Source organism: Macrotis lagotis, chromosome 3 (genome assembly GCF_037893015.1).
Source record: "Macrotis lagotis isolate mMagLag1 chromosome 3, bilby.v1.9.chrom.fasta, whole genome shotgun sequence".
NCBI lineage: Eukaryota > Metazoa > Chordata > Mammalia > Peramelemorphia > Peramelidae > Macrotis > Macrotis lagotis.
The window spans coordinates 165,634,088-165,660,752 of NC_133660.1; the positions used below are offsets into that span (position 1 = coordinate 165,634,088).

Sequence of the window (26,665 nt, forward strand, 5' to 3'; positions counted from 1 at the left end):
CCAATTGGTCTGAGAGACCCAGACTGCACTTCCTTGGGACTTGATGACTTATGATCGGGAAGCTACATCAGAGAAGCTGGGGTCAATCAAGTTGTGGGAGTACAGTACGAAGGAAGTCAGGGACCTGAAACCACAGGAAAGCTGGAGTTGAAGGCTCCAAGGTTTCATTGTCAAACATGCTGGTTCTATCACAGTAATGCATGGCTATTGACTGACCTAGAAAGATTATTTTTAAAGTGTACTTAGAACAAAAAAAAAGTGAAAAGATTTTTTTCCCCTAGAAGCAGGGAATTTTAAAATCTCCAAAAAATCATTTTTAACCATCTCTTCAAAGAATTGCACAATATCCCTTTTCCAAAGGTGGTCTTGCTTTGCCTCAAAAACCTTACTCATGTACAACTTCTCAAACCTTCCCAGCCCTATCCCATTCATCCCCATCCACCCACCCACCCAGCTGAAAGATCTCTCCCACTCAAATTACTCCTAGTGCTTTGCTTGGATCTTTCCTTTACTTATCTCACTATCTCTTGGATCATATTTATTTCTATGCTTGTCTGTTTCCACTTCAGATTCTCCTGAGAGCAGAGTATATTTTCCATCTATGTGTTCCTCAGATCTACCAAAATTCTTTGCACATAGTAGTCACTTAGTAAGTCACTTAATAAGTCACTTAAGTAAATGATGGTTTTTACTATTCTTACAATAAATATCATTTATATTATTCTTTGTAACTATCAATCAGTTTGATAAAATTTGTATTTTTAAATGCTGTAGTTAGAAGATAAATATTTTACATACTTAGCTCCCTGAAATTGCATAAAATAAAAATGTTATAAATATTTCATCACCATATTCTCCAGTATGTTTCTAACTCTTGAAATAAAACTCCCATCCATTAAATTCCCCCAAATCTTTACAATATAAGTAGCTTTTGAGTGGAGGTGTCATTTTATTTATTCAAGTGTGCAGATTTGGGGGGGGGTGTACTGTTTGGGGGGTCTTATAACAGGAGTTCTTAACAAACTCCAAAGGGAACTGGGTACAGATTTATAAGCACCCTTGAATTTTGATGAGGAAAAAAATTACATCTTTATTTTAACTAAACTCTAACTGAAATTTTAGCATTTCCTTAATTTATTTAAAAACATTCTAAGAAGGAAGTTAGATAGATAGATAGATAAAAACTTGTAGTTAGTAAGTCAATCCCATGAAACAAGCTTAGGTCCATTACTCCTGATTCAAATTCTTTAAGACATTTCCTCATAATCCCCTAAGTTATTTTTATCTAGATTCAATATCCTCAGTCCCTTTTGTCTTGCACAGTGTAGTTTCAAGTTTCTTTGCCATCCTATCTGATACTTTTGTCAGTTTTCTTCCATAAAGGAGACACCCAAAGCCAAAGCAATATTCGGTGGCATGATTAGGATAAAGTACCATTCATCTTACCCCTTCTTCTGTCTAGATACTGCTTCAGTTATGGAGAGGCAGTAGCATGCTGTAGTATCATTCAGGGTTGGGTTCAAATCTTGGTACATACTAGCTGTATGACCCTAGGCAAATTTGAACTTTGGTTTCCTCATATGTAAAAATCAATAAATCAAGCAGTCAACAAAATTAATAAGCATTGCCTTAGAAATAATACTAAGTCCTCAAAGAGGTTCAAAAGAGATAATGTATAACAAACTTTGCCAACCAGCAAGCACTATGTAGAAGTAGCCTGACAAAATCTACTTCTAGTTTTACTTCCATGTCATATTGTTAACTCATAAGCTTTCACATTTCTTTTTTTTTTTGCAAGGCAAATGGGGTTAAGTGGCTTGCCCAAGGCCACACAGCTAGGTAATTATTAAGTGTCTGAAACCGAGTTTGCACCCAGGTACTCCTGACTCCAAGGCTGGTGCTTTATCCACTATGCCACCTAGCCGCCCAAGCTTTCACATTTCAATTAAGATGCCCAATCTTTTTCACATGTCACATCATATCCCCAGTACTATACTTGTGCCATTTTTTTCCACTTAGAGTAGATAGACATCATTTTGCCTTCTTAAATTTCACTTTTCTTAGATTCAGCAACTCTTTGTGGCCTGTTAGGATCTTTTGATGTTCAGTATGTTAGCTATTACTCATAGGTAGCTTCATATTATCTGCAAATTTCACAAATATGTTTTCATTCAAGATATTGATAACCATGTTGCATAGAGCTACGGTCAAGAACTGATTCTTGGGGGACTCCACTAAAATCTTCCTTACTGGCACAAGTCTATTAATCATACTTTTGGAGTCCAAGTATTCAGCTAGTTCTATATACAATTAACTATGCTCTCATCTCAAGAGTTTTTCAGACTTTGTCCACCACTATGCCAGAGTATAGTTATTATGTATAAAGTTAGGTGCAGGTAGATGGCACAGTGGATAGAGTACTGGCCCTGGAATCAGGAGGACCTGAGTTCAAATTTGTCTTCAGACACTTAATAATTATCTAGTTGTGTGAGCTTGGGCAAGTCACTTAATCCCCCCATTGCCTTGCCAAAAAAAACAAAATGTGTAAAGTACTTAGCAAAACCCAAAGAGTTACATATATGTAAATTATAATAATTATTATTCCAATGTGCCCACATTATTTTCTTGATGTACCAGAAAGTAAACTTGCCAACTAAAGTCAATGAAAGGTCTGGACTGACTTGCTCTTGATGAATCAATACTGCTTCACAGTAATCACAAACCATCTTTTTAAAAATGTGTTCCAGAAATTTTGTCAGGAATCAAAGTCAAACTCACTTCAACTTGTAGGCTGAAGAATCCAACATCTTGACTTCCATCCAAGATGGCTATGTGATTGGAAACAAGTTACTTGGCTCTTTTACAATCATAGTTAAGCTTAGAAATCCAGGTATACCTCGACATCATGATGGTATCAGAGGAGGACTTTGAGAAGAAGATATTAGCTTTAGGAAAATCAATTTAGCAGCTGTGCAGAGGATGAATTAGTAAAAAGAGATTAAAATCTGAGCAAGAAATAAGAAGACTATTGCAATGGTCTATCAAGAAGTGAAGAGGAGCTGAACATGGGATGGTGCTGGCACAACTAGGGAAAAGGAGATGGATTTGAGAGAGCTTAGCAACTGTTTGGTTATTGGTGGTAAATGAGAGAGAGAAGAATCCAGGAAGATGGCTAGGTTGTGAAACTAGAGTAGTAATGCTCTCAATAAAGATAGAGGGAGTAGGAAGAGTGATATATTTGTGAAGAAAGATAATGAATTCTCTTTTAGATATGTTGAATTTGAGCTGTATATCAGAGTTCCATTTGGAGATGTCTAACCATCTGAGGGATGGGACTGGAGCTCAGGAGAAAGATGAGGATTAGACTTTAGCTGTAGAGATGATAATTGAATCAAAAGGAATTGATGAGATCACAAAGAGAAAGAAGAATAAAGGGCCCAAGTTGGTGTATGTTGGCCCCCACCTATGCCAGGGAGAGGATCAATTATACTTCAGATCAAAATGGTTACCTTAATAATAGCAAATATTTGTTGACTGAGACTTCCTACTTCTCTTGTACCTGCTCTAGAAAAATCCTCAAGTTCATACTAGGTAGAATAATGATCAAAAAATTCAATACAATACGATGGTGATTTTTTTCACTCCAGAAATTGTATAAGAGGTCAGTCAGAAGTTGTCATAGCAAGGGGGGCTGCCAGAAAAGCCAGCACCAGGATAGCATAGCCTCTGTGTCCTGAAGCAGTAAAAGTGAAGATCTTCAAGGAAATTCCAAGTTCAGAAATTCCACAAATGGGGATATTGGAAACTCCAAGGAAAAGAGCACTCAGATCAAAAACCAAGGGCTCCCAAATCTCTAATACTCTGACCTGAAATGCCAGAAAGGACCTGAAACATTTAGTAATTTGAACTTTAAAGTTTAGAGGGAATTTATCACATTAAGGTTACAGGAACCCAGGTGACCCAGAGCCAATCACTCCATCCAAATGAGCAGCAAGGTGCAGAACCAGGCCAAGAGCCAAAGTCATAAATCAGGAATTAAAGCTAAAGAGAAACAACTGAAAAGTAAAAAAAAAAATTACTGTAGTTCTAGAGAGCCCTGAAAGAAGTAACTAGGGCAGCTAGGTGGCACAGTGAATAGAAGACTGGCCTTGGATTCAGGAGAATAATTGAAGTTCAAAATCCTACCTCAGACACTTGCCACTTACTAGCTGGGTGACCTTGGGCAAGTCACTTAACCCTGATTGCCTCACATCCAGGGCCATCTCCAGTCATTCTGATTCATATCTGACCACTGTATCCAGTGGAGGAGAAAGTGAGACTGGTGAATGAGCATATCACCCCCTCACTCAAATACAATTCATGTGCTAGTTGTGACATCATCTCTCTGATGTCATGGTCTTCTTCGAGAACAAAGAACAAACATCATCAGCAAGGAGCTCTTAATAATTATAAGTAGAAGCTCAAAGGAAAAATTGGGTTTTCTATGAGGACCACATGAATACCTAGAAAAAAAGAGGTTTTGAAAATGAAATATAATCTCTGCAAAAAGGGAATTGAAATAAGAAAAGAAAGTGTTAGATATTGCTAAGAAATGAATTCCCTGAGAGGAAAAAAGTAAGATACCTGATAAAAAAGGAAAAAAACAAACTGCAAAACAAGTCAAGAAATAATCATTTAGGAATCATTAGATTCCTTTAAAAGTATGATTTTTTAAAAAAATTGGATATTGTATGACCAGAAAGGACAATGATCAATGTTGGAAGGGATGTGGGAAATCTGGGACACTAATGCATTGTGGGTGGAGCTGTGAGCTCCTCCAACTTTTCTGGAGAGCACTTTGGGATTATGCCCAAATGGCAATAAAAATATGCATACCCTTTGATCCAGTAATACCACTACTGGGTCTATACCCTGAAGAGATGATGAAAAAGGGTAAAAACATCACTTGTACAAAAATATTCATAGCAGCCCTGTTTATGGTGGCAAAGAATTGGAAATTGAGTGAATGTCCATCAATTGGGGAATGGCTGAACAAATTATGGTATATGTATGTTATGGAACACTATTATTTTATTAGAAACCAGGAGGGATGGGAATTCAGGAAAGCCTGGAGGGATTTGCATGAACTGATGCTGAGTAAGATGAGCAGAACCAGAACGTTGTACATCCTTACAGCAACATGAGGGTGATGATCAACCTTAATTGACTTGCTCATTCCGTCAGTGCAACAATAATCAGGCACAATTTTAGGGTATTTGTGATGGAGAATAACATCTGTATCCAAAGAAAGAATTGTGGAGTTTAAACAAAAACCAAAGACTATTTATTACCTTTAATTAAAAAAGGTATCTTATCATGTAATTTTGCTTCTTATATGTTATATTTTCCTTAAGGAAATGATTTCTCTCTCAACACATTCAATTGTGATCAATATATAGTATGGAAACAATGTAAAGACTATCAGACTGCCTTCTCTGGGGGGGTGGGGGGAGGAAAGCGAGATTAGGAAAAATTGTAAAATTCAAAAAACAATTTAAAAAATTCAGATATTGTATTTTTTTTAATTTAGAATTTTTTAGTTAAGCATTTGTTTTTTTCTCCCAGCCAATTCCCTCCTTATAATAAATATTCATAGTCAAGGCAAAAAAATTCTTACATTGGCTAATTCTGTATCTTGAACCCAGGACACCATATTTTAAGAAATCACAAATGAAAGCTACTAAGATTTATCACAACTAGAGGGCAAAGTAAAGAGGGAAAGTATCCACTAAACTTTTTCCTCAAAAGGAAAAGTCCAGGAATATCATTGTCAAAAATTCAGAAAGAAAAGGAAAAAAAAAAAACGTCAAGCATCCAGAAAGAAGTAGTTCAAGTATTAAGGAACTATAGTTAGGAACATACAAGACTTGGAAATTTTTATTAAAAAGAAGAGATCTGGGAATACAATGTTCAAAAGGTAAGAGGTAGGCTTACACTTAGAATAACCTACCCAACAAAATTGTGTAAAAATCTGTAGGGGGGGGAATGGATCTTAAATGGAATAGAGAACTTCTAAACATTTTTTGATGAAAAGAAAGGGCTGAGTAGGAACTTTGAAATGCGAATACAGATTCAAGAGAAATCTAGAAAATAAGTTCGTGTGAACAATTTGAAGAAGGTATAGAGTGGAAGAGAGAAGCAACGAATGTTCCTTAATCACTCTATTATCTTTAAAGGGTATTGAGTGACTAACAAAAACAAAGGTCCAAGGTGATAGAATGGGTCTGATCTCAGGGTCTGAAGAGGTGAAAGAAAAGAGAGAATAAAAAGAATATACAAGTATGGAAAAGAGAATCACAGACAGCTTCTCCTTCCTCATAATTGGGATGTATGGCAAAGTATACATCAAAGTCAATAGAAAAAACATGTGGGACTGAGAAAGAGAATGGGAAGAGGGGGTTGGGGAAGGCTAACAACAGAGGGGGAATAGTCTCAAGCAAAGCAAACTTCTTGATTCTTCAGTAGGTTCATAATGGGGAAAGCAAAAAAAAAAAGACAAAGAACTGGAATATAAGGGGATATTTATTAGTTGGGGAGTGGCTGAATAAATTGCCAAACATGAATATAATGGAATATTATTGTAAGAAGTTATAAAAGAGATGATTCCAGAAAATCCTGGATAGTTTTAATTGAGGTAGACTGAAGTAGATAAAATCAGAATAATTTATACAAGGATGACAGCACTATAAAGAAAAAAGGATTTTCAAAGATTTAAGAACGGTAATCAATTCAGGTACCAGCCTTGTCTCCAAAGGACCTGTGACTAAGTAGGCTGCCTGTCCTTGATAGATGATAAATACAAAGTACCAAAAAAGACATACATCTTTGGACATGACCATTCTATAAATTCATTTTTCTTGCCTAGTTTATCTGTTGGGGGGGTAGTTGTTTGTTTATTAGAGTTTGACCAAAAAAAAAAAAAGAAACATTTTTAAAATACACAGTATAGAAACAGAAGGAAGCATATAGGTAGCACAAAGAATTCATTAGAGACTTTCTTTAAAGTAAGTGATATAAAATGAAGATTCACTTTCATTAATTTTGTGTTCTGTGTATATGGAACTATTCTAGTTTTTAATATTTAGGTTCAGAAAAAATTCCATAAGAGAAGACTTAGGATTAGTTAAGAAACAAAGTGAAAACTCACCTAAGAGAATATACTGAAGACAAGTGGATAACCATGATAAATACTATAGAGAGAGACCAAAAGGGATAAGGATAGGGGGAAAAATCATTAGATTCAGCAACAGATTATTTGGGTTGAGGAGGTCATAAGGGGAGGCAATGATCTGATATCTTGAAGATGAGTCTTATGGATTCCAAACCCAGCCTTTTATCCACTGTACTCCCATGTGACCCAGGAAGTATGACTTTCCTGCTGGTGTCATTTGCTGTTTTCTACCAATCTTCAACTGTAATATAGCTTCTTGTTCAGCAATAACCCCATTTCTGAAAAACTCATGACCTCAGGCTATTTTATTTCTTTTTTGATAGCCCAGGAAACTAGCTAAAGAAACCACCCTTTGGAGATTTAAAATTTTGAATTTTGAACTACTTTTCTTGGGCTAATTAGTTGAGGTTAAGAGAAAGTGCCTGAAATCCAGTTTGTCAGTTGAAACTCATATAACTTGGAGTGAAAAAATCCTTTCAATTCCTTTCAACTCTCATGATGCAGTTGTGGTCTATGGGCTGGATCCCAGGGCTAGAGGAAAAAGATTGATAGAGGCTGGTGACCCTCATTCTGTTTCTCCCCTGTGGATATGTAATTAGAAGATCTAGATTTGAATTTATTATTTATGGGAAATTTTGTGGCCTTTATTTCTTTAGCTCTAAATGAAGTGATTGAACAAAATTTCAAAATTTATAAAGTCCATCCCAGCTCCAGAGTTCCTATCTTATGAATCAGGATTATAGGATTCAGAGCTAGAAGGAATCTTAGATTATCACCTTTTCTAACTACCTTGTTTTTTAAGATAAGAAACTTCACATGTTCGAATCATCTCACTTTCCTTGGGTCCCTTTTAGCTCTCCAGATACTTTGCATACTTGTGTGATCAAAGATACTTACCTTTAAGAGAAAAAAACTTCAATGTAAAGAACATAAAAAATAAAGTGAATATTGTATAATTACAATGACTAAGCTTGCCTCTGAAATAGAAATGGAAAACTATCTCCTTTCCCCAACTTAACTAGAGAGGTTGGATATTGTGGATGAGGAACCTTGCATATACCATCAGACTCAATTACTATTATATTGTTTCCTTTTTTTCTCTCTCATTTTTGTTACATGGAGAAAGTCCCTGGTTTGAGATATATTTGGAAATAAAGGTGATGTATAAATAAAAGCCATCAATAAAAAATTTAAAATAATGATTATCTCAAATGGATTGATTTTTTTAAAAAATCATTTGGGGCAAGTATTTTCCACTGAGAATTGTTCTTTTGGGGGAGAGGTTAATATATTCAAACAGCCTATATTCAAATGAATGTGGTACTTACAGCTTTCTCAGTCAAGACTGTTCCTAAAAGGTCTGAATTATTGATGTTATCTGACTGCACCTGTATGAATGTAGAAAAAGCAAGTTTTTAAAAAACAAACCAATCTACGTAGTATGTTTCTAAATGTTAAAACCTGAAGTGATGTTTTCTAAAACACCTGCAAAGACAAAGATGCAAAAGTCACTTTCTTACATATTGATTTAATTTTTATATCATACAGGATCTGTTTGACCCATTGAACTTTCTGCTTCTTAGTGTTCCAGTAATAAGTCACATTTTTCACTCAGGACGGAATTGTAGATAAGCATAATCGACTTTGCTCCTTTTGTAGAACCAGTGAGGAAGCAGCAAAGTCCCAAACCTTGATAATGTTTCACTAATTCCAAAGCAGACTGCCAGGTGACTGCCGGGTGACTGCTTGCTGACGGATGTTTTAAAAACAAGCATTTTAAAGGTGAGATCCAGGGGAATAAATTAGATTAGTAGTTTGAAAGTGATACAAATATTAATTCTGTTGAATCTTTAATCTTTTGGAAGATAAATCTTAGCAAAAAAATCTTCAAGCACTAAAATGTTTGGAAGAAAGTAAAAGGTATCTTTAAAATAATCTTAAATTCTTTCAGTTTAGATATACATTTTTTCTTCTAGCTTTAAAAAATGTTACAATATATGAATAATGTAATTCATTTACTTTTTCTTTTTTTCAAACAGGCATTATGAAAAGCTCTTACCTCGGTGTTATTACTGTGTTGCTAAGTCTTTATTTTACCAGAAAAGCAGCCACCAAATCAAGAAAACTTGATATTCTGTCTGACTATGGATGCCGATGGAATGGGGACCTTTTGATGGATTGTTCTTTTACTGGAAAATCTGATATACCAATAGCCATACCACAAACAGTGACCACAGTGGATTTAAGTTACAATTCTATTAGAACTCTCTCAGTATGTAACATGAAAAAGGAAGATTGGACCACAAAACACCTGAATCTTAGTAACAATGGGATATTTGAGCTAACTTTCAGCTCCTTTATGTGTTTTCCCTCTTTGGAAACATTAAACCTGAGTGACAATAGAATCTACTCCATCTCATTGGATCTACAGAGACATGGCAGTTTATTGGAGGAATTCCAAAGAAAGGGTTTCAGAAACATCTTTACATCTCTCAAAGTTTTATCAATTCAAAGAAATAATCTTAATGCTACTCCAGGGGGTAAGTGTAAGTATAAAAAAAATAGAATGCAGTACACAATAAATGTGCCCACTTGACTTGGGATGCTTTTGTATAATAATGAGCTTCATTTTAGCTTTCAGTTTTATTTGCATGGAATTCGAGCTGAAAAGAGAGCTGTCTATTGTCTTTAGAGCAGGTGTTGTCTTTAAGAGTCTTTTAAATTTGGTATATTTTCAAAATTAGTGCTATAACTTAAAGGAATTTTAAAAACCATTGGTTTTTCTTTCCCATGATATGAATCTCATTCTTGATAATGTCAACTTCTCAAAGTACATTAGGAAGTATAAAAGTGTTGGACTTTAACTTTTTTATTATCTTTTAATTACTGAGTATACCAAATTATTCCAGTGACAAAAGGTTCTAAGAAATGAGTAGATTTGGATCTGATTTATTTGACATAGAACTGGATTTAACTTCAGTGTTATTACTAAAGAGAGCATTTTCAATTTTCTTATCTTATTAGGATATATTTTTTCTGCAGCTTGCCAAATGGTCTGGAGGTAAGGATCAAAAATATTGTATTTCTGTCTATTAGTATGCAAAATATCTTCAATTGTTGAATTTTCTTCCTCTGCATGTAGAACAAACTTACAGAAATATATTGTGCTGCCAAAATTTATTAGGATCACAATCCCATATCCATTTCTGGTTCCTAACAGACTCTGCCTCCTTCAATAACAAGATTATCCCCTCCAGGACTCTTCTAGTCTGATGGTAAATGTTCTAAGTAATAAATGGTGCTTCCATTGATTCTCTTGGGAGACTATTCAGTAATGTATAGCTTTATTCTAGGAAACATATCTGGCTATTCAGTCTCAATTTACCTTATTTTCTTTTCCTTGTATGTTGCTATTCAGTTTCCTTTACTTTGGCAGGGAGAAGCTTGAGGTATTTACATATTCCATCAAAATTTATTAAGCACTAGGTATTATAGGAGAAGCAAAGATATATTAGAAGTATGCCATCTTCTTTTCATTCCAATTTATACCCATTAAGTTTTTCCTTTGAGTCCAAATATTCTATTTTGTATTTTTTTCTCCATACTTGTTTTTAGTATCTTTTAGATAGTAGTGACCTAGAGATAATTATTCTGAGGATAATATCAATAGAATTGGGAAGAAAAAAATTGCTTCCTCCTTCCCTGTCCTTTTCAGACATAGTCTATTGACCTTCTCTTTTATATTTCATTGAATAAGGTCAGGTGTTTTTGTTTTATTTTTTTTTAATAAGATGCTGGGCCCTCTTCCTCCATAACTAGTAAAGGGTCTCTTTACTGTCCTTGCTATAATATGGAGATTGTAGTGCTCACATTTGGACATCTTAAACCTCAATAATACTTTGTTTTGCATCAGGATAGTAGAAATAATCAAAAAGCCCTGAATCTGATCTTAGAGGACTTCAGTTCAAAATTTAACTTCAGTTGTACCTTGAACAAGTTTAACTTCTCATGTTTCAGTATTTTCTGCAAGTAATATGAAGTCAAGAATATACAGCATCAGAGCATCCCCGTCCACACTCTATATGAGAGGGAGCTCTTCAAAAAACTATCCCAATTTCAAGGCACTCAAAAGATCCTCATTGACTCAAAACCATAGTTCATGGACCCCTATAAATGTAGTTACTTTTACCTTCAGCCATAAGACATAACTTGTTTAAATTTAAGTGTTTTTAATAAAATAATATATAAAATACAATAATAGAAGAATGTTTATCCCTACTTCCACCCCAATAAAATTAGGTCACACTTTGCTTCAAATATATATGCCATTAGTAGGAAGAAAAGTTAAAGGAAAGAATGAAACAAACAAATGAATGAATAAACAAAAAAGTATTTTAGGCTTGAGATTCTTTGATATAATACAAATAGAAATCCTAAATTTCATTTTGTATATACAATCAATACTTTTGTGTATAAATCATTCTCAAGCCTTTCTAATCCTTTGCATTTTTGTGGTTTGAATTATTTTCCCCTAATTGTAGTATTTGTGGTTTGCCCAGAATAATTTTGTTGTTTTACATATCTGCTCTATAGCCAATTATTCATTTATTTTTGTGTGAAAAAATATTCTAAGAAGCCAGGGCAAGTAAGAAAGAGGTGCTACCTAGAACCCCTTACTATAGAACAGGAATTCTTAACCATTTTTTGTTTCATAGACCCCTTTGGCAATTTGGTGAAGTTTATGAACTCTCTCTCAGATTAATGTTTTTAAATGATAAAATAAAATACATAGGATTACAAAGGAAATGGCAATTATCAAACTTTTTTTTTAAAAAGTTTGCCAACTCCAAGGTCAAGAATCTCTGCTCTAGAGAATAATCACATGATCCAGAGCCATATCTGACCTTTCCCATAAGGGCTACTCTGATTTCTTCTTATAGCCATTTATGCTATTTTTAACATCCACTCCACCCCACCCTGAGGCATTTATAGGAGTACTAAATATTATCACCATAATGAAATGACCCATCCCCATATTTAGAGGATTTCAGTGAGCAGAAGTAGAGTGATTGGCTCAGTCAATGCTGGGGTGATTTGATTACAACACTGCCCTGTACATAGTTCTGTATGGCTGAAAAGTAGATTCATAGACATTGGTCCAGACCTTTGACCATCCTCTAGTCCAACTCACTAAACCCTGGTCTTATGAATCTAAATCCAGAATTCTTTCCATGGCATCACAAGCCTAGTCATATATTTGGAATAATTCTTGGTTTAATAAGAGCAACCATTGAGTCCAGTTTATTCTGGCCTCCCTTTTTTATACTTCCAAGCATTTTTATTACCTTTTATTCTTCCTCAGATGAGAGTTTAAAAATTATCATCCACTGTGCATCCTCCTATGAGAAGGCACCACATTATAATGGAAAAGGTAATACTCTTAAAACCAGAAAAAAACAGAGTCTAAACCATAGCACTGTGTCTATGGGTTGATCAATAAGCACATGTACCAAACTGATGCTCCCGAGTGCTGGGAAAACAAGGAAAACAGAAAGAAAGACAATCCCTGCCCTCACAGTTTAGATTCTAATGAGGGAAGAATAAAACCAAAATGAAAGGGGAGAGGGAGAGATGAGAATGAAGGAACTATCAGCTATCTGAATGAAGTCATGGTAGAGTAAGTCAGAAGGAATGGAGACATGGCTGGCCTGGGCACCTCCTTAAAAGAAGATTCTGGAGTAACTATCCAGAGGGAGAAATCAAAGGTACAGGGTACTTCCAGTATGTTAATTCCATAGAGGGAGTTTTTAGGAGGAAGAGATTTCTGGGGATTGGTACAAAAAGTCTGGCGTATAACCTGGAGTGAAATGAAGACCAATAAGTTAATTTATTTAATTCCTATTACTTTAATTAATATTTAATACCAATAACTAATTTTTCTCAGCTTCACTTTCCTCTCCTATAAAATGAGAATAAGAATACTTATACTATCTAGTCCATTATTCTCTGGAGAATGTTTGACAAACAAGAATTAAATAAATGTGAATTATTAGTTTGTATTACAATATATTCCCTTGACCCAAGCTTGAAGTTAGCAGGAAGGAGTTAGAAAGAAATGGTGAGGGGACAACTTGGTGGCACAGTGGATAGAGCACTGGACTTGGAGACAGGGGGACCTGAGTTGTAATGTGACCTCAGACACATAATGATTACCTAGCCATGTGACCTTGAGCAAGCCACTTAACCCCATTGCCTTGCAAAAAAAAAAAAAGAATCATATTTTTCCCCCTAGTCAAAAATTAGTTCAGAAAAATGTAAGTTCAAAAACATAATCATTTTGGTGTGAATTACCTTCCCATCATTTTTAAACAAATTAAATATTTTATTTCAAACTTGGAGAGACAATGTATTGTAGTGGATCAACAGCTAGCCAGGAAGTTAGCTCACCCATATTGACCATAATTCTGGGCAAGTCACTTTACCTTTCAATGAAATCAATTATCTGAACCTATAAATTGCTGAAAAGCTGACCTACAATTCCTTACACTAATAAAAACCACAGAGAACTTGCTGACCTACAATTCCCTATACAAGGGGTGAGGAATCTTTTTTTCTGCCAAGGGTCATTTGGATATTTATAACAATATTCTCAGGCTATATTTGATCAAATATTTAATTAATTCACCACTAAAAAGCTGCTATATTTATTGAATTTTGAATCCCTCCCCCACCATGGTTGCCTTAGCAATGACACACCAATACTGTCAAGGTTCCCCACCCCTGCCCTATAATAATAAAAACTATAGATCCAGGGCCTATCACCTATCACTCAGGATTAACATTCAATAGCAATACAACTTTACTTAGTAGCTAGTTAGATTTAAATCAATTAATTAATTCCAGTAGTTTGTTCATTCATTCACTTCACCTTGTCTATGATCATAGCCACTGCATTATCTCACAGTCTTTCTCCTACTCTTAATCACATGATAATATTTACTTTAAGGTAATAGTTATTTTAATTAATAGTTAATGATTTATTTAACTATTTCTCTGTTAATGTTTGAGGATAATTATTTGGGTATACTCCTGGCAAGGAGGAGGCAATTTGAGGATTTTTTCTTAATCAGCATGATAAGCAAAACTCTTCTAAAACATGCATATGTGAGCATATCTCTCCCATAGTAAGTTCCCTTTGCAATTTAAAGAGAAGATATAGACAATTCCTGATTTGATTTTCAGTGACTTGCCCCCAGTATTATTGGTCAACTGGAATTCTAGTCAGTATAACTGGTCTATAAAAGAGACATAAGGCTTGTTTTTTTCACCTTTTTCTTTGCCCCTTTCTTCTGGAGCATTATAAATGTTTGGGGAAGGAATTTCCCCCTTCCTTTTTCCATCTAAGAGCAATTGAAAGCAACTTTCAAGCAAGACATAACTGAGGGAGTTAGACTTGCTTTTATGGCCTGAGAAAAGTACAACTTTTTCAACCTCAGAGATAGTCATGGCGATGATAAAATGACTACAGAAGCATATAGTGGAGGGAGACAAAGGAATTCACAGGCATTGTTCCTGAATTCTAAACTGTGTAGAGGAGGAAAAATTTCTATTATCAAGGTAACATGATCTTAGAAATTGCCCTCCTCATCAAAGAAGGGACAACCTTGTGGGTAACCCCAATTTAAGATTTAGAGAACAGACTTTCTGGAGAAAGGCTCTGCCTAAGCAGCAGTTTTCTTGGGAGAAACAAGGTAATTGCTCACACTAAGAGAATTGAAGCCATGCCATTCAGTGGAGAGTAAGATATTGGGATTTGTCACCTCCTGTTATTCAGAAATTGCAAACATAATGGGAAAGGTATTGCTTGTTCCAAAGTATGTTTGCTTTATGGGAGGAATCTATACCACAGAATGGACAAGTCTGGGTTGGGGGGGAGGGGAAGGGAAGGGAGAGCAGGGAGAAAGGGATACTTTGTAGAAAAAAAATTTTCCTGGAATATCAAAATACTACCCCAAGGGCAACTCTAAGGTCAATGCCCTTCCAATGAGGAGTTTATAGACCTCTTTGCGTTCTCTGAGTGCCTTTTTTATTTTCTGTATCTCTGTATAGACTCCTACAAGTGCTATGTACTTTCCACCTTTTCTGCACAATGTTGTCCTTTTTTGATATGAATTTATTTCCTTGAGTGCTTGTATGGGAGTTAGGGACCCCTCCTATCCACATTTATGGAAACCTAGATATGTATTTTCCTAGAGTAAACTCCATGCAAGGGTAATGAACCCCAAAGAAAAAAACTAACTTCTTAGGTCAGCTCCAAGAACTAAACCTGGTTTTTATGAGGTCAGAGTCTGGGACTGAGGGGAGGAGGGAAGGATAAATAGGGACCACAAGTCACAATCCAAAAAAGATTGAATTTACTTTGGTGAGACTTTGTATGATTCTATGTTTATCAAAGTAAAATATTTGTGTGGGCAACCCAACACACAGGAGTCAATCTTGGTTCAGTCCATTTCCATCTCCAATATGAAGCCTTTTCTCATTCTCCCAGTTCCTAGTGCTCCCATATCACATTGCCTTCTATTGATTTATATGTATACAATATGCATCCAAGTGATAAAATATAAGATCTTCAAGGGCAAGAGAGACTTCATTTTTTGGTCATTCCCTAAATGACCATATTTCATAAATGCCTGATGAGTGAGTTCATGTAACTAATATTCATGGGATACATGCATCAGTTTGTGTGTTCAGGAAAGAGTGATACATATTTCCAAAAAATAATGATGGTCTTTATGTGCTGGTAACAGCCATTTCTTTGAGTAAGAAGCTTTGCTCTTGAAGACTTAAGGTCTGAGTTTTAAACCTCTCATCCATTAGTTATGTAACCTCAGGCAAGTCACTTAATACTATAAATTTTCCAGGCATTTCATGACTGATAAAGCACATTCCTCCCAAGACTCAAAGACAGACATTGTAAATATAATTGTGTTCATTTTTTATAGACTCAAAGAGAAGTGACTTATTCAGGGTCACACCTGTAAGTATCAAAGCAGTAATTTAATCCCTTTGATACCAAGCCTAGCATACCTTTCACTAATGTTCTTCAGCTACAAAAATGAGGTTTGGGATAGACCTGTGATGCCACATTCAAAGAGAAATAAGGCCACTAAGACTGCCACTGCATACAGACTTAGAAACCATAAATAAGCACCATCTATTTTATTATATTCTTATTTATTTTATTAAATTTCCCCCATTATATTTTCAATTCAAATATATTTCATTCCCCCAATTTAATTTTTTTTTGTTGCAAGGCAATGGAGTTAAATGACTTGCCCAAGGTCACACAGCTAGGTAATTATTAATTGTCTGAGACTGGATTTGAACTCAGGTCCTCCTGACTCGAGAGCCAGTGCTCTGTCAATTGTGTCACCTAGCTGCCCCCCCAATTTAATGTCACAATTACATTTTAATCTAGATGAACCCTATCTCTAGACTAGACAACCCTAAGATCTTTCCACTCTGACATTTTGTGATTCTGATTCTGTAAAAAGTTGATGTCTCTCAATAAAACTCATTTCTAAACACTGAATGTCACCTGTTCCTGACCCAATGACAGCTAATTTCCTAAACTCTGTGACAGCTGTGATGTACTACCAGCATGCTGCTTGTTTGGACAACACCCAAGGAAAGAGCTGGCAGGTGTCACGACCAGAGAAGTCTATGATGATTTAACCCCAGAGATCCACCAGACCTCTTACAGAGGATTTTTGGCCACCGTGTTCTTAGCTCCCATCCCCCTAATCGATTTAAAATAGCTTTAAATAATGAAGTTGATCCCAGGTTAGGTTGTCCCAGCTTCAGCAAACAATCCTTAGCAAGTGCCTGCAGGAGACCTGGCAATATATTAGCCAACCAATATTTTATTATTCCAGTTAAGTTTATAGTCTTCTGCTTAGTTACCCAGAACTAAGTGAACATTCAAATTGGAGAATAAAAAAAATATTGGAAGTAAAATGGGATGACCTTTGAGTCCTTGTAAGCAAAATTGAAGCTTGCTGGGATGTTTGACCACCAGCTCTTCAGGGGAAAAAATGCCCCCATGGAACACCTTTAAGTTTAATCTTCATTATTAGCTTTATCTTGATCACTTTCTTAAGAATAGACCAGTAGTCAAACTCAAATAGAAATGTATCCTTGGCTGGAGGCCACATATTGATTGTGAAAACCATAAATTAATATTACATATTTCCCAATTACATTTTAATCTGGTTCTGTCTGGATACTCCTGAGTGTCCAGACAGCTTATTTACATAATCAACAAAATGATAAATCAAATCCTTATTTGTAATATTTGCTGATTTTGGAAATATAAATGCTCATATTGGAAAGTTAACGGACTTGGTCTGATACAAGCCAGTTCAAACACAATTTTGGTGATTCTGCAAAAAGATGTAACTTTTAAATTTATAGACTTGATAACAAGTGGTCCTAATTGCTGACAAATTAGTTGCTATTCAGTCATTTTTCAGTCATATCAGACTCTTTGGGACCCATTTGAGATTTTCTTAACAAAGACACCAGAGTAGTTTTGCCATTTCCTTCTCCAGCTCATCTGACAGATGATAAACCAGGAAGGAAACAGGGTTGCGTGACTTGCCCAGGGTCACAGAGCCAGTAAGTGTGTGGGACTGGATTTGAATTCAAATCTTCCTGACTCCAGGCATGGGACTCTGTCCACTGTGTGTGCCACCTAGCTAGCCTTGACAAATTATATTAATCCTAAAAATAATTGTTCCCAAAAGTCAACTCCAAATTATTATTGCATTTACTATGTGATAAAATGTTCATGAATTTTAATTCAATTGAATGAACATTTTTTTTAAGTTTTCTACTAAGTGCCCAGCACTTACAGATGCTGGGAAAACACAGATAAAAATGACCAGGAGAGAAGGACACTTGAAACTGGGAAAAAAGAGACTTTTTGGAGGAGATGACATCTGAACAGAACCTTGAAGGGCAAACTCTGCTCATTGGAGATTTTCCATAGCATAGCTTGTATACAGCCTTCCTTCTCTTGTTCCCAGTGCTCTTTGGACCGGAATTCCATTGATTTGTGTTTCAAGTTACTAAAACTACTTTATTAGTCAAAGGAACTGTTTACTAAGGGAGTGTTCACTCCTTAACAGAGAGCCTCTTGGGAAATTTTTCAATTAAGTTAGAACCAAGTGGAATTTTTTTTTCAATTCAATTCAGCATACAGTTATCCAGCAAACATTTATTGAAAACTACCTACCATGGACAAATGTCTATGTCAAATTAATCATGATATTGTTCAAATTGTCTTTTTGACGTCCTCTTTCTTTTCTATTTTATTAAATTCAGATCTCTTTCACCTCAGTTATAACAACATCCATTTACTTCTTGCTACTTCCAGTTTCTTCCCCATTCCAGACTATCTTACTTATGGCAGTCAAATTTTACCAAAATATCTAGTCTATTTTTCATTGGCATGAATCTGTTATGACTCCCAAGTCTAAAATAACTGAGTTCAACCTTCTTTTTCTTTCAAGTTCCTCCAGCATCTATTGTTGATTTTCTTTCTTTTCTTTTTTAATTTATTTAAGCAATGGGATTAAGTGACTTGCCCAAGATCATACAGCTAGGTAAATATTATGTCTGAGGCCGAATTTGAACTCAGGTCCTCCTGACTCCAGAGCCAGTGTTCTGTCCACTGCGCCACCTAGCTGCCCCCCATAATCTGGACTCATAATCCTACCCTTACTTTATTTCACAATATTCACCCATATATTTATTCCTTTGCTCTTGTGAGGCGGGTCCCTTCATTGTCTATGCTTATTCCATACGTATCATTTCCTTCATCTGGGATATCTTTGAGGCAATGGATGATACATTGAATAGAGGACCTGAAGATAGGAATACAGCCTCAGATACTTCCTAACTGTATAGCTTTGACAAGTCACTTAATTTCATTTTGTCTCTGTTTCCTGAAGCAGGGTTGGAATCTTCCTTCTTTGTTGAAGCCAGAAACCAGAAGGAACTATAGAACCTCAAGAGACTTGAAAAGACTCACAAAGAAAGGCAGACCTTGCTTCTCCCCAACTTTACCATGCCCTTCATGCAGGGGCAGGACCTTGATCTTTATCAATGAGTAGGGTCCTATTCCAATGGACTTTTCCCTACCATGCCCACATCATTTCCCTGCTGAGAACACACATTTCCCCCAAAGTCAATTTATTCATTCATCTCATAAGCCCCTTTCTATGATCTATCCTGGCCACTCCTTATTTCTTTCTTCTCTGAATTTTTGTAGCATTTACTGTCTGCCTCAGTCATTTGGAACTTATCCTTTAAAAGGCATGTTATATAGCAGAAAGAATGCTAGACCAGTAGTCAGGAAAGATGTGAATTAAAATCCTTACCCCAACACTTGTTAGCTTTATGTGAAGCAAATTACTTACTATTTCTAATCTTTAATTTCTTCATCTATACCATAAAGACAACATTTCTTGAACTAGTTATAACATAGGGTGGTGGGGAAAGTGCTTTGTAAATCTCATGGGGCAATACTGCAGAGTAGCTAGAATATTGGATCTAGAAGCAGGAAAACTTAAATCCTCCTGAGCCTCAGTTTCCTAGGTTGTAAAATGAGGATAACAACCTAGAGCACATACCTTATGGTAGTGATTTTCAAACTTTTTGGTCTCAGCCCTTTTACACTCTTAAACACTATGGATGACCTCCAAAAACTTTTGGTTTTGTGGGTTATATCTATTGATATTTATCATATTAGAGATTAAAATGTCTTAATAATATTTTAGAAAACAGTTTTGACCTCAGAGATTTCCTGGAAGTTTCTCATAGACTCTTAGGAAGGCTTCAAGACCACACCTTAAAAACCACTACCTGCAAAATTAATTGTAATAATGTATGAAAAGATAATATAAGGAAAGTGCTTCACAAACCTTAAAGAAATACAAACAGCAATAATTATTCTATCTTGGGGGGGGGTGGATTCAAGATGGCAGTGTAAAGGCAAGAATTCCCCCAAAACTTGTTCCCTCTAAAACTCCAGAAGTCGTCAAATTATTTCTCTAACCAAAATCTAGAGGGGCAGAACTCACAGAAAGACCGAGAGATACAATTTCCCAGTCCAAGACAACTGAGAAGATTTCTGGGACGGGTCTGTTACACTGGGACCCGGGGTTGGAAAAAGACTCAGTGCAGCTGCAGCCACAGCGCAGCATAGCAAGGATGGGTGCCTGGGTCCATGGCAGAGGGGGCCATTTAATCATTGAGAACAGCCGGAAGAGGTGGTAAGAGAACTCTGCCACACCAGAATGAGTGCAGAGTGGAACGCAGGCCTCAGAGCAGCCTCATGATGAGAACCTGCAATGGAAGTTGGCAGAGCCACCCAGCACGTCCAAAGCTCTCAGCCCATAGACAGTAAGGGGACTGGGGGAGACTGCAGAGATCTATCTCTTTTCTCCCTGGGGCAGGACTCAGTTGTTTGCCCACACTCAGATCCTGGCTGCAGTCTGGGCCCCCACCACACCACCATAGCTGAGCAGGGACCATCCTCACAGCTCCAAGGCAAAGGGGAGAGCCTGAAGACAGGCAAGAGAGTAGTCAGGGCCTCTCATGAGAACTTGGAGGAATTAAGATCCCTGTGGGTTATCCCCAAAACCCCCAAAGCCTTTGAAGTGCAGTAAATCAATCATAGGCTGAAGAAATCAGCAAATAACAGAAAAAAGAAGAATCGGACCATAGAAAATTACTTTGGTCCCATGGAGTATCAAAATACATACTCAGATGATGACAAAAATCTAAGTTTCTGTATCCAAAACCTCCAAGAGAAATATAAAATGGGCTCAGGCTATGAATGATCTCAAAAAAAGACTTTGAAAAGCAATTAAGGGAGGTAGAAGAAAAATTGGGAAGAGAAACGAGAGTAATGCAGGTAAATCATGAAAACCAAATCAGCAGTTTGGTGAAAGAAATACAAAAAAATGCTGAAGAAAATAATATGGTAAAAATCAATTTAGGCCAAATGGGAAAAAAAGCAAAACAAAAGACAAATGAAGGGAATGAATTAAAAAGCAGAATTGGCTAGCTGGAAAAGGAGATAAAAAAATCTCTCTGAAGAAAACAACTCCTTCAAATGAAGAATAGAACTAAAGGAAGCCCGTAACTTTGCAAAAAATCAAGAAACAATAAAACTCTTTCAAAAAAAGCCCAAAATTAGAAGAAAATGTGAAATATCTCACTGGAAAAGCAACCAACCCCAAGACAGATCCAGAAGAAATAATTTAAAAATTATTGGGCTACCTGACACAACCAGGAAAAGAGCCTAGACTTCATTTTTCAAGAAATAATACAGCAAAATTGCTCTGAGATCTAAGAAGCAGAGGGTAAATTGGAAATTGAGAGAATTCACTGATCACCTCTTGAAAGAGATCCCAAAAGAAAAACTTCCAGGAATATTATAGCCAAACTCCAGAACTCCCAAGTCAAAGAGAAAATATCAAAAGCTGCCAGAAACAAGCAATTCAATTATCGTGGCTCTATAGTCAGATTACACAAGATCTGGCAGCATATACATTAAGGGCTTGTAGGGCTTGGAATATGACATTCTGGAAAGCAAAAGATCTTGGTTTACAACCAAGAATCAACCACCCAGAAAAACTGAACATCCTCTTTCAGGGGAAAAGATAAGACTTTCATTGAAACAGGGGACTCACAAACTTTCCTGTTGAAACAACCAGAACTGAACAGAAAGTTTGATCTTCAAGTACAGGACTCAGGGGAACTATACAGGGGGTGGATGAGAAGTACTAGTTATGAGGAACTTAATGATGTTGAACTGCTTGTATTCCTGCATGGGAAGAAGATACTGATAATTCATATGAATTTTCTCATTCATAAGAGCTGTTAGAAGGAGTATATATAGACAGGACACAGGAAGGAGCAGAATATAATGGTATAGTAAAAAGATGGAGTCAATGGGTGATAAAGGAAAGTACTGGGAGGAAGAGAAAGGAGAGGAAGAAGTGGTTAAGATATTCACATAAGAGTCAAGAAAAAAGCTTTCTTAATGGAGTGGAATGGGGGAAGGTGAGGGATAATGAATGAGCCTTCATTCTCATCAGAAATGGCTCAGAGAGGAAATAACATATACACTTAATAGGATTTAGAAATCTATCTTACCCTAGTGAAAAATGACAAGAAAGGGATGAGATAAGGGGGAATGGGGTATGGGAAGGGATGAGAAGGTGATAGAAGAGAGGGAAGATCATGGGAGAGGGTACTCCGGTACAACACACTTCTGAACAGGGACAGGATGAAAGGAAAGAGAATGGAATATATGAGAGTGGTGAGGAATAGAGTGGAGGGAAATACAACTAGTGTTAGCAACTTAGGCAAAAAATATTGAAGCAACATCTCTGATGGCTATGATAGGGAAGGCATCTCATCCCAGAGCCAGAGCCAGAGCCATTGGAATCTGAACACAGTCTGAAGTACAATTCTCTCTCTCTCTCTCTCTTTCTCTCTCTCTCTCTCTCTCTCTCTCTCTCTCTCTCTCTCTCTCACTATACTTGAGGTTTCTCATCCTTTTTTGAGGGGGGAGGGGGGTGTCTGATTACTCTCATAGGATAATTGTAAGAAAATAAAATAAATTTTAAAAATGTAAAAAAAAAGGAAATGAAAAAAATACCCCCCCAAAAAAAAGACATAGTTCTACAAATCCAAGGTCATTTTTATCAAAAGGGAGAAAGTATCCCTTTCACACATTCCTGGAGGGGGAAAAAGCATACCTGTGATAGAATACTGGAAATTTTAATGCAAATAAACATAACATTAAAATCTACACTATTGAAATAAAAGATCTAGTCTCACAAAAACAACACATGTCATAATATTTACAGTGTACTTAACAGTTTTCTGGAATTTGCATTATAACTTTATTTTATGGATTTATATCAGCAATAAACTCGCTGTAAGACAAAAAAAATCCAACGCCCCCTCCCCCCAAAAATTATTCTATCTTAAAACATTCTAGAAATGTGGGATCTTCTTATCACCTACTGGTATTCCTGTTTATCTTTGCATGCATTGCCTCTCCATATTGACTTTATTTACTTGGTTATAGTTATTGGCTATACTTAATCTGGTTCTGTTTTCTGTTTTCATTACTTCATGCATTACTTTGAATTGCATTCAAGTCCCCTCAAATTTCCCTGAGTTTTTCATTTCTCATTCCTTATTCCATTATATTCAATTAAACTTTGTTCATCCACTACCCAGTGGTTGAGAAACTATGTTCTTTCTAGCTTTCCATTATTGAAAATAATGGTACCATGAACATTTTCACACATGATCTTTTTTCTTGAATCAATAATACAAGGAAGAACTTTTTCACATTATTAAAATCACATCCCATATGTATACATATATGTATGTGTTTTATATTAATATATATATATATATATATCTTGAAGGCTGTAGGATTTTACACATAATATTTAGAAAGTGGAGTAAAAGAAATATTTCAGAATTAAGTAATTATAAGAAAGGACATATCACAAAAAAGATTTGTACAAATTTAAAATTGGAGAGAGCTCTAAAAGTTTTCTCATATGAAGACTGCAGAAACAATGAGAGTTAGCAAAGAAAAAAAAGCTCTTTATACTAGAACATGTAATGGGGGAGATTGGCAATGGGATGCCAGTTCAAAGAGCACAGGCAAAGGACTCTGCCTGCAGCCAACCTTCATGTAAATTTGATGAACTTGAAATGGAAGGGGTCTTGGCTCTAGTTCAGAGCCAGGGCAAGTGTTCGAGGATTGTTTTCTGTCTGCTTAACACTTAAAGAGCCTTTTAATTGGCTATTCAGCCACCCTGACTCTTTATAAAAGGCACCAACAGAGAAATCTTGTCTCTATTCCTTGGGAGTAAATGAAAGAAGAATTAAAATAAACCTCTGGTGAGATTAGAGAGGCACCTCTGCTGCCATCCTCTCCTGATATGTGTGATCTTGAACACATGAAACCTCTATTTAGTTCTCTATTAGTTCTTTCTTATTCTAAAAATTTAAGAAAAAAATAATAAAATTGAAAGCAAGAAAACTATTGAACTAATAAATAAAACCAAGGGTTGGTTTTATGAAAAAAACAATAAAATTGATAAACCTCTGGTCAATTTGATTAAAAAAAAGAAAACCAAATTGCTAGTATTGTAAATGAAAAAAAGGTGAATTCACCACCAATGAAGAGGAAATTAACGTGATAATTCAGAATTATTTTGCCCAATTCTATGCCAATAAGTTTGACAATCTAAGTGAAATAGACAAATATTTACAAAAATATGTAGCCCAGATTTTAGGGATTTTCTTTTTGCAAATGGGGTTAAAGTGGCTTGCCCAAGGCCACACAGCTAGGTAATTAGTAAGTGTCTGAGGCTGGATTTTAACTCAGGTACTCCTGACTCCAGCTCTATCCACTGTACCACCTAACCACCCCATGTTGCCCAGATTAAATGTCTTTTAGTTCTTGCTCTCAGGTGAATGAGTATTAAGATGGAGTGGGTCAGATTATAACCTTGTGAAATTCAGAAGTTTGAAAGAGCCATGGAAAGTCCTCTGTTAGGAGTTCAGGTCAGGATCTGTTGATGGCTGCTGCAGCAGAACAATAGAAAAGGCTCAAACCAGAGCAGCCCCAAGAAACATCCTGCATGACTCAGGACAGCAGCTGAGATACCACATCCTGCAGGCAGATCATTCAGGAGGTATACTGTAGCCAGAAAGGAATCTGGCAGGGTGAACTTTTAGTTACAACTTTTTTTTTTTGGAAGTTTGAGCCCATTCTCCCCAGGAACTGAAGTGGCTCCTCCAACCTCCTGAAGCTCACAATCTAATCTACTCTGTCTCAATATTTATTCATCCAAAGCAAAAAAGAACACGTGCCAAGAGTTAAGAGAGTTCGATGTGTTCACAACCACATGGCAGTGGAGGTTGTGGCAGAGGGAGCTAATGCTTCCCTCACCAGAGGTTTATTGATTCCTGAAAGAGAGATTGAGTTTCTCTGTTGGAGTATTTTGTATACATCGTCAGACCTGGCTCAACAGTCAATTAAAAGATTCCACACAGAAAGTAAACAAGAACATTTGTTCCAAAATGGGAGCAAGGTCCCTCCAGAAGCAAGTGGTCCTCCTTTCTGAAGGGAATCACCAAACTACCAACCTAGGTTGGCAGCAGGCATGATCTGATGACTGTATCTCAGTCTCCCTTCTCCCTCCATGTGACACATTTAAATCAAAAGAGATAAACAAAGATGTTCAGTATGTATCTTGTGTAAGGCCAAGGTCATCTATTAGATCTTAAATCACTTTTTTTTCTTTTTCTTTGAAACACAGGATTATGGAAGCTGAAGTCTTTACAAAATCTGGATCTGTCATTCAATGCCATATCACAGATTGACCTGACTGATTTTCAAAACTGTCTACAGCTAGAGAAGCTCTATTTACAAACTAACAAGATATCCAAGATTCACCCAGATGCCTTCAAGGATCTCAACAAGCTTCAGGTTCTAAAAATCAGCTTTTGTTGTATATATGGCATATGTATATATGTTGTATATATGTTTTAGGGTGTCAATTTTCTTTTTTTAATTCTTTTTTATTTATTTATTTTCATACATATATATACACACGTATATTTTTAAGTTACAAAATTTCCTTCCACCCTCCTTTCTCATCCCCCTCCCCTCAGTGGAGAACAGTCTGGTTACCATAGTAAATATATATTTTTGATAAACATGTTTACAGATTAGTTATTTTCAGTATGAGGAATAAGAATTAAGGAAAGAGATACATAAGACATAATTTTTATAAAGTGTTCATCAGATTCTGAAGGGGTGGGTTGTGTGTGTGTGTGTGTGTGTGTGTGTGTTTGTTTTTCTTCCTCTGGATGGGGTTAACATTGTCCATAGTGGGTCTAATACAGTTGTCCTAGCTCTCTGAATTACTGAGAAGAACTGCTTCCATCAAGATTGATCATCTCACAATGTTGTTGTCAATGCGTACATTGTTCTCTTGACTCTTTTCCCTTCACTCAGCATCAGATCCCATGAGTCATTCCATGCTTCTCTAGGGTCTAACCATTTATGGTTTCCTATAGAACAATAATATTCCATAGTATTCCTGTACCATAACTTGTTTAGTCATTTCCCAATTGATGGTATACCCTTGATTTCCAATTCTTTGCCACTACAAAAAGAGCTGCTTTGAATATTTTGGAACATGTAGAACTTTTCCCATTTTTTACAATTTCTTCTGGATATAGTCCTAGAATTGGAACCGCTGGGTCAAAGGGTATGAACAGTTTTATTGCTCTTTGGGCATAGTTCCATATTGCTCTCCAGAAAGATTGGATCCATTC

At 36.1% G+C, this 26,665-nt stretch overlaps 1 protein-coding gene across 2 annotated transcripts in view; it reads left to right on the plus strand.

Moving 5' to 3' along the window:
• Positions 1-8,884: 8,884 nt before the first annotated feature.
• The window catches only part of LRRC66 (leucine rich repeat containing 66), a 40,288-nt gene continuing 22,507 nt past the window's right edge, over positions 8,885-26,665 (plus strand). The window contains exons 1-3 of one of the 2 annotated variants that reach the window (XM_074229464.1): positions 8,885-8,992; positions 9,250-9,750; positions 25,642-25,811. In XM_074229464.1, coding sequence (XP_074085565.1) covers positions 9,255-9,750; positions 25,642-25,811 — 666 coding nt within the window. In that variant the 5' untranslated portion in view covers positions 8,885-8,992; positions 9,250-9,254. The other variant, XM_074229463.1, reaches the window with a different exon arrangement.